Raw genomic sequence first — 9,814 nt, 5'->3', positions numbered from 1 at the left:
GCTCCTTTCCTTTGATTTAATGGTACGTTTATTATTTATTGCTTATAAAATACCGCGTGTTATTTGTGCGATGTGGTTTGTCTTCCGAGTTTCTGTTTGGCTGTTACTATGTATGGTGCGGTTCTCCTGCAATAACTCATCGTGTAACGCCTGGGCAATTACGACTACAACCATCTGTCATTCGCAGGTCACATGATTTTGAAATGTAAACAAATGGGCTGTCATTGACTTGTGACTCGAGTTAGATAATCTTGATGCAAGTCGAAATCTAGAAGGCAACAAACAAGGAAAGCGTGTTACTGGTTATTTTCTGTGTAAATCCGTCTAGAAGACTTTAAATTTAAACATGGCGTCTTCAATACCAATCGAGGTAAGTTGAGATGACATCAACGACTTCAGTTTTTGCAAGTTCGATCAGTTAAAACATTAGTTCAAGTTGTCAAACCCTATTATATAATGTCCTTGCTATAAGGATATATATATATATATATAAAAAAAAAAAAATAGACCTTGTAGATGTCATACCATTTTTGTTGGTATATTTAGAAATTTGACAACCTATAGCAGTTTACAAGTGATAAAAAAAAAAAAAAAAAAATACACAAATGATATTCAGCGGGGCGGGGGGGTGCCTACACATTAATTAATTTCTTAAAAATAAAATGTTTTATTTTTCAGGTTGTAACCCATATATTTAAATATTTAGCTGTTTCTGATCGAAAAGAAGCCTCCCTTGTTTGCCGCTCCTGGTACGAAGCCTCCTTAGATCCAAGTTTACAGAAGGACATTGTCGTCAATTTTCTCGGAAATATTTCATCTCAAGATGTTTCGGAGGGTTTGGTTAGGAGAAAACTCACCCACCTCGTTCTCAATCAAATCGAGAACACACTGAGCTCGAATGAAAATTTGATCCAGTCATGTCAAAACCTCAGCCAAGGTTTAAAAAGTTTATCGCTGAAAGGAGCGAATATCACGGAGAAGACATTTATATCGCTTGTGTCGCATTTTACAAATTTAGAAAATTTAGATCTCACTTGCTGCAACTCCTTGTTCATGTCCGGAAAAATTCTAGAAAAGCCTTCGGATGTCGAACTCTTGAAACATTCCTTAAAGAACGTTAAGACCTTGACACTTTCCTCCATTCGATTTTTATCCGATTCCACGTTTAACAGAATTGTATCCGTTTGTCAGAATGTACAAAATCTTTCCATAGCGTCTGCTCAGATTACTTTCAACAGCCACGCTTATTATCCAGAGGACACAAAGGTCTGTGATAGCCCGGCCATTTTTTCATTCCGGAACATTTTATTTTTCTTGCAAAAGCAGAAAGAAAAAATAAAGTCGCTGAATTTGAGTCGCATTTCCATAACGGATCCGTTTCTTGCTAAAATATCCCACGTGGAAGGATTAAACTTGAAAGAATTGATTCTAATTAATTGTCGAGACTTAACCAGTGAGGGAATAATCGAGATGTGTTCAAACCAGAAAAATATCGAGAAAATAGACGTCAGCTATTGTATTGATGTTGGAGATCGTGGCCTCCTGGCCATTACGTCGAATTTAAACAATTTAAAGACATTGATGACAAAGAAATGCCTGCGTATTTCGGATGTTTCTGCGAAAACGCTTAAAAATCTCCCCTGTGTGGATGTCCTGGATTTGTCTGAGTGTTATAATTTGACGAGCGACGGATTGATTCAGGGTTTGTGTAGCGGAATCCAGAGCCACCTGACCCACCTGAATCTGCGATGCTGCAGTTCCTTAACAGACGACTTAGTTGTTGAATTATGTAAATACGTTCCAGGACTACAATATCTGGACTTAGGTTCCTGTTTTCCCTTGACAGATTTGAGCGTTCAAAGTATCTCGAAGAACCTAAAGAATTTGAAGCATCTCTGCCTGACATGGTGCAAGGAAATAACCGATCTGGGTTTGATCGGATTTGAAAATGTCGATCTGAACATGGACACACATGCCGACCACGGAGACCATGGCCAATGTCGCTGTACACGTAGAAAGCACGAATCCACCATATTCCGTAAACCTACGGGAGAACTTCAGAAGAAAAAGTTGGCATTAACTCAGTTGGAAGCCCGAGTAAAAACAGAAGAGCAAAGATGCCGCCTGAATAACATCGCTGGTCTTCAATCTTTGGATTTATCATCGTGCGAGAAGTTGACAGACGTCAGTGTCAAGGAAGTCATAAGATTCAGCGGGTTACGAAGTCTCAACTTGTCGTCTGTTCACGGCCTTACTAATGCCAGCGTCATCGCAATCGCTAAAGGTAACCCAAGCTTGGAGGAGATCCAGTTTCAGCAGTGTCCAAAAATTACAGATTCCGCCATGGAGGTTCTGATCGAAAGATGTCCACGGTTGACTTATATCAATGTGGCTAGTTGCGATCTCTTGACAAACGTGACGCTTTATAACATTCAAATGAATTGCCATCGTCTACGCCATCTTGACGTATCTTTCTGTAAAAATATGACACCTGAGGGCGTGGATAAATTGGAAGCGAGTATCAAATGTTTGACGAACGTACAGAGGAGATTGGTTGGAGCTTTTTAACCAGGATGTTGATATAGGAATATTGTTCGATATATTTTTGAACCAGGAACTGCTTGCATAGACTTCGTTATCTTCTTGGCACGATGCTCTGCCAATTTAAATATAATCAATAAAAAATTGGACAGACTTGTTCTATGGACAATTGTTCATCGAATGACGGACATCGATTTTGGATAATGTTGTCATAATTCCAAGATGGCTCCAATGACGACATGCTCAGTTCCTAGCACTGGGCAAACCTCCGCAGATTCCAGTACCTTACATCTAACCTCGGCTGTATGACGAAGTCTGCCATTGGAACTACTTTCAAGTTCCCAGATTACCAACAGCGTTGATCCTGGCAACGCCTTTGAAGAATGTTTTATCATACAAATATTTCAAAGTCTGAAGCTGTTTTTTCTTTCAAGTTTATCCGATTTTCTTCAAACTAGTACAACTTTGCAGCGAAAATTCTACACACGCTTCAAATGACGCAATTTTGATAACTTCTTTTTAAAAGTGGTATGTTTTCCTAATAAGTAAACCGGTGCCATATCGCAATTGTGTAGTCGTAGGTACATATCACTTACCGTCATACAGCCGAGGCTAGATGTAGAGTAACGGAATCTCTCGAGGTTTGCCGAGTGAGTTCCCAGGTAATATTATTGTGATTATTAGGTATAAATTAAATATTTTTATTTTTGTGTTGAATGGTAAATTTGATGCATACACATACAATAGTCAGTATATCGTAGTGCTAAAAATTGAGGATGATTATTGTGACAGCCTACACGTACGTGTCATTTAATTCAAATATATGTTATAGGTTTAAAGTATTGATACTATGACATTTGTAAATGTATAAATTTGTATGATATATATTTTATGTAGTTCTTTATTCCAGTGATATTCAACTAAAAATACTAACGTCTTTCACATCAATTGTTTCGGTGGCATTTAGTAATTAAACCCGGAAGCCTCCTCTATTTAACTGGGAACAGCCTGATTATATGGTTGTCATTGTGAATATATCGGTGCTGCAGCATCTGGGGGTGTGTCTCTGTTCTCTGCATTTGATTGGCTGCGTACTTCACAACCTTCAAAACTATGGAATAATGTTGGGGAATGCTAAATATATACCAGTAGGGGAGATTTGTGATTTCCAGAGTTCACAATGGCCGCTTTATGTAAATGAGTATTTTGGGAAACATTAACTAGAACCCTTTTAAGAGGAGTGAAAAGGGAATTGGATCCAATTTCAGTCTCCTAAAATGGTTAGGATTAGTATTCCCCCAAATACTCATTTATATAAAGTGGCTAATGTGGACTCTGGAAATTCGCGAACCTCCCCAACCGACCTACAATTAGAAGCTCCTAATAGCCTTCCTTTTAAAGGCTCAATACCACTCTTGTTGTAACTGAATAATATGTCCCAATCTTTATTCTGGTCAACAAATTGCACTATTTTACAATATTCCAATTAATTGATGATACAAATTTCATCTTAACACACCTAATTTAAAAAATTGGAAAAATTCAACTAAATGATTTGAAAAGCCTAATATAGACCTTTTCAAATGTGACTTAATTGGATTTAAAAATATTTTCGAACCCTCTGGACAAGTAAAATGGGATGTAATGGATAATTTACACAACAGGTAGGACACTAACACATCTAGTACTTAGAATAAGGCTATTATTTATTTTCTGGAACTGTCAAGCCAGCAAGAGTGTTATTGTCCCTTTAATTTGCACCAATCTATAGCCATTTTTAAGAAAAAAAAGAAAAAACATTTAGTTTTAGAGGCTTTCAAATAATATTTATTTACTTTGTTGTGTTTTATATTCATCTTTTTAAAATTGTTTATTTTATTTTAAATATTTTCACCAGTTAGATATTTTGTAAACCCGGTTATTTATATAATGGTCCTACAACAAAATGTTGACCATCGTATCACATAAACCACGAAACATTGTATAATATTTGTTAATACATGTAATGTTAACCTTCATATCACGTAAATGGCGAAACATCATATGATATTTGCTAATATACAATACATGTAATATTGACCTTCATATTACGTAAACGACAAACAGTCATATGATATATGTTAATACATGTAATATCTTTAAAGGGAATTTAGGGAAAGTAATATTTAATAACAGATGTTATTATTAAATAACCAATTTTAGTACATTAAGCGTGGATTAAGTTGTGAAAATCAGATATTGTACAAAATGCAAATATGACTATTATTGGCTTGAATGTCTCGCAATAACTCACATGGAGCAATTAATGAATTAGATATAATTTTATTGGACCAATTGAAAGTCTACATTACCAGAATATGTATCCTTATTTTCAAGCCCGTACAATCTGATTAAAATATGGATCTATAATATTTCGTTTCATTTTTTATATTTTTGATGGCCTACACTACATAAAGATCTGACCAGTTGTACTGGAAGGTCGCGTCAGGGGTCGTATGAGCGGCTTTTGACCCTATGATGTCAGACATTGATTAATCAATCAGCGTTGACGTTTCTAGTGGTTTACCCACAGTTCCGTGCATGGCACACTAAGAAGTCACCGTAAAAGACAGTTCCATTGGTTAATCCTTCACGCCATCCAGAACGGGGTTTTATAACAACCCTTTCAGATCCTAGTGCTGTACAGACAAATAAAATGGAATTTTGAACTATAAAAAACAAAATGAAATAGGATCCATGTTTTAATCAGATTGAAGCCTGGACATACATTTGTAAACCACCTGTCACAGATTATGTCAGACACAAATTACTACACAACATTTGTATTATAATATTTACTTTGAGTGATAATTTGTCTCAGACAGGTGCCCTATTTCCAGGCTTGGTTGTTTTAATGCTTGCTTGTTTTACTCATGGTTTTCTAAGGCATTTTTTTCTGCATAAAATCAAAGTTGATATTTAAAAATAAACACACTTATATGGATATACTACTTCGGAATTTTATTAACATGCTACATTTCAATAAACATACAGGTATCGTTATCAAGCATTTGCTATTCAGGTATCGTTATCAAGCATTTGATAAAATTCAGAAGTAGTATATCCATATCAGTGTGTTTATTTTTAGTGAAATCTATTTCTATATGTATTATAAGGAAAAAGTTGATATTTGCCATTCAGGAGCTTGATTTCAACAAGCTTAACTGTTCATACATGTATCTTCAGGTCTCGACTTTTATTTTGTTTTTACCTTAACAAGGAAATTTGACCGATATTTATTATATTCATGTTATCGTAAATGTACATATTTATTAGGCACAGGAAAGTTCCCCATATCAGTGATAGGACAGAGGGCCTGCACATATTGTCTACAGAAAGTTCCCCATATCAATGGTAGAGGACAGAGGGCCTGACAAGGAACGTCATCTATTCTTTCATATGGGTGGGGTGGATGGTTAGCACGTGTATCATAAGGTCTGTCATTGAGTCAACTTGCGGGTTGATTCCCCGGTTGTGTGTGACAAGGAGTAGGGTCGCCTGTCCAACCTCGTGGGTTTTCTCTGGGTCCTCTGGTTTCCTCCCACTGCTAAAGATCTGTACGCATAAGCAAATTATTGAAATAAAATTGAACCATATATTGGTCCCGAAATGACCTAGTTTGTGTCAAGTGGACGTTAAACCCCATTTCTCTCATATGGGATGAAAATAACTTGACATGCACATTAAATAATCCTTAACAGTTGGAATTCGACGAAGATTAGGTGGAAACGCCACTGTCTTGGCAAAATCCCCCTTATAGCACACTTCAAGACATATGCCCAATTGGAAAATAAATGTAGGACGTTTAACACCATTTCATTTGTATACTTATGTAAATTCTCATCACTAAAACAGAGAACAAAAAAAAGTTTAAATTTGAGATGTTATAATTTTTTCAAAACAAAAACTCTGCATGTAGGCTGTACATGTATTTATAAAGATTATTTCTTCACCCAGATTTTGTTTTTGTAAATAAGGTATTTAAAGATTCTCCATTTTGTTTTTTTGCTACATGCCAGTCTAACCACAATAATTATTTTATAACCAAATTAAGTTTTTTTTAAAATTTTATTTATAAATTTTTCCCCCCTCTCACAGTTAAACTTTTGTTCTATTTCTTTAAAGAACATAATAAAGTGTTTAGGAAAATGAATATGGGAATCCGCCATACAGTGAGCTCTGAGGGATGTGCACGTCAAGCAGTACATCATTCGTTCGTATACATCCACATCCACCAAGAGTGATATCGTAGACAAGAGCAGTACATGGGAGGGCCCCCGTTTTACGTCCAACCCGAACCACTACACCCCTTTTCTTTGCCAAGCCCTCCTTCCGGCAGCAGGCTGAATAATTGTGAGACAATTCTCAGCCTATTAGAATATTGATATTTTGTAAACATATGAAATTACGGACAAACGGTGCACTATAGATGTAGGAGCTTGCATTGCTTGCATCAGTAGAATTTGTGAAATGTTTAAATAATTAATGACTGAGAATGCATACTATTTAATTGACATTAAATATTAAAGATACATCATGTAAGATTTGGATAAATGAAATGAAATGAAATAGAGTTTAACGCTGTACTGTTTTGCTCTGACTGGGCTAATGAAGACGGGCTATGAGGGAAATTTTGCCCGGACATCGGCACTACGGCCTACTCTTATATTGAATTCCAACTGTCAGGGGATCTTTTACGTGCACACCAATGTGTACATGGGACCTCGGTTTTTCGTCCCATCCGAACGACTAGACAGCTGTCCTTGTCAGGCCCTCTGTCCTGCATCACTGACAAAATCTGGATGAATTTTCTCGGCCAATGCAGGGATCGAACACCCAACCTCCAGGCTAGCGAGCTATAATAGTTTAAAAGTAGTCAATTAAAAATGAATAAAAGTCTTGATTATCAATTATATTGTTAAATTTTTAAATCTTATACTATTTAATTGATATTAAATATTAAAGATGCATTATGTAAGATTTGGATAAAGTGCTGGTAGTTCTTGCTTTAATACTTCAAAAATAGATAATGAAAAATAAATAGAAGTCTCAATTATCCATTTTATGGTCTAGAGAGTTGATTACAGGTTTGTCATGTAAATGTTTAAATAATAGAATAACATTTAAGAAAGAGATTTAGCACTTACATAATGTATCTTAAATTACAAGTAAAGTGATCCCTAACCCTAACCCAAGGTCATCCAAAATTTCTACCTTAGGGTTAGGGTCGATTAATTTTAGTTATAGATTATTTGTTATATTTTAAATAAATTACTAATTATTTTAGATAGATTTATTTATGTGTGTATCTGGAAATATGGTATCTGTGACCGACAATACCAGACACAAATGTAGGGTTTGTCAGGTAGGCGGCACACTTTCTCTCGTGTCTGTTAATTTATACGAGCACAGCGTGTCCTTGTTTTATTGATATTATTAATACATGCTCGTCACAATAGTCAAAACACTTTCTCTCGTGTCTGTCAATTTATACAAGCACAGCGTGTCCGTGTTTTATTGATATTATTAATACATGCTCGTCACCAGTCAATATACTGGGTAGATGTATTACATCAGTAGTGGCAGACATTTAGTCAGGTACATCAGATATATCCAGACCTTGCTACCAGGTAGATATGATATTTCCAGACCTGACTACCAGGTAGACATACTTCCAGATACTTATTAATTTTGTTATATTAAGGAATATTTGGTGTATTAAAACAATAAATTATTGCCTCTTGAAACTATTTCATCAAGATGTTATTTGATCGTCAAATTTTTTAGATCTGTAAAGAGTCAACAAAAATAAATTGAATTGTGGTAGTTGGAGATTAACATTTTACACTGTAACCCAGGTATTATTTAATCTTGTGTATCTAGCACTAATTTCTTTCACATATGTTTAACATCAAATTTTTGTTTAAAAATTCGTAAAAAAACGTTTAAAATCACCATAAATCATCTAATTTGTACTTGTGTCCAGTTTAAAGCTGACTGATTAATTTTGATAATGAGTGTCCAATTTACAAGTATTTAATTTCCCGACCACTGTCCAAACATTAATCATTAATCAATTGGGTTTATTTTTCAACAGTGATTGAGAAATTAAACACTTGTAAATTGGACTCATTATCAAAATCTTTAAACTGGACACAAGTACAAATTCGATGATTTATGGTGATTTTAAATGTTTTTTTTACGAATTTTTAAACAAAAATTTGATATTAAACGAATGTGAAAGAAATTAGTTCTAGATACACAAGATTAAATGATACCTGGGTTACAGTGTTACTTTACTGCACCAATCAGATAAATATTAGAATAGATCTATGTGCATCATGAGTATGGGCATTATTTATATATATTATAAATTAGTTTTAGAAATATCTATTTAATAATATACACTAACACTCAGGGGCACACAACAACGGCCAATTTTTTCGCTGTGTGGGACGTTTTTTTTGTTGTTTGTGAAAATTGGCCAGTATGCCAGTCTCTATAAATCAATATTCAACTGAGTCATTTTAAAATGACATAATGCTATACTTACTAACTACGACAATTGATTTTCTTATGTGGAGTGGGCCGATTTTTTTATGGCTCACCCCCACTGGGAAAATGTTTGTGGGCCCCTACTAACACTATATATATATAAGGGACCTAAACCTATTTTATTTATGTCAAAATAAAGTGTTGAATTGGTTTTGTAATATCTTTGATTTAGGCCAGAAAATGTGTTGAGTCTGGTTGATCTAATCTGTTTTATCTTTTTAAGTTAGAGCATAATTTTTCATTAAGGCCAGAACAGAGTTTTGAATCTGATTTTTCTGACGTATTATTTCCATTAGTAATGGATTAAGTTCTAAATGATTAAATTTTTGTTACAAAAGATTAACTTGATTTGATGCGTTTTTGGCTTAGAGAGGGTCTCGTGTTGAACATAAAATCAGATAAATATCAGTATTGGCTTTTACTGTGGACCTAAAATTTTAAATGTAGACACGAGACAGAAACAAATCAACACAGCCAAATTTTACTAATCTACACTATCAATGATGTCTAATCTTTAATTAAGTTTGTTGGTTTTCCTGTTTCAAAGTACAGGTAACCAGAAATAGTACCCAGTGATTAGGACTACAGGTAGTCTTTTGTTTTAAGTCTTAAATTGTTATATATGTTAAATTATATTAATATAATAAATGTGATACAATGATAAATTCTGTGGTTCAAA

General features: G+C 34.7%; 1 protein-coding gene across 1 annotated transcript; it reads left to right on the top strand.

Moving 5' to 3' along the window:
• The first annotated feature begins 204 nt into the window (after positions 1 to 204).
• Positions 205 to 2,700, top strand: LOC126816445 (F-box/LRR-repeat protein 14). The gene is made up of 2 exons (XM_050543024.2): positions 205 to 370; positions 679 to 2,700. Exons 1-2 carry the CDS (start codon positions 347 to 349, stop codon positions 2,566 to 2,568), a joined length of 1,914 nt encoding a protein of 637 aa, XP_050398981.1. The 5' UTR covers positions 205 to 346; the 3' UTR covers positions 2,569 to 2,700.
• The last annotated feature ends 7,114 nt before the right edge of the window (positions 2,701 to 9,814 follow it).

Source organism: Patella vulgata, chromosome 3 (genome assembly GCF_932274485.2).
Source record: "Patella vulgata chromosome 3, xgPatVulg1.2, whole genome shotgun sequence".
Lineage (NCBI taxonomy): Eukaryota > Metazoa > Mollusca > Gastropoda > Patellidae > Patella > Patella vulgata.
Note: the sequence above shows the minus strand (reverse complement) of the source record. Positions and strands in the feature narration are given on the sequence as shown.

What these genes read in the sequence shown, in the direction of transcription:
- LOC126816445 (XM_050543024.2), top strand. Translation starts at nt 347, where the DNA reads ATGGCGTCTTCAATACCAATCGAG. An exon ending in CGTCTTCAATACCAATCGAG is followed by an intron (nt 371 to 678) that starts GTAAGTTGAGAT and finishes TTTATTTTTCAG; the next exon opens with GTTGTAACCCATATATTTAA.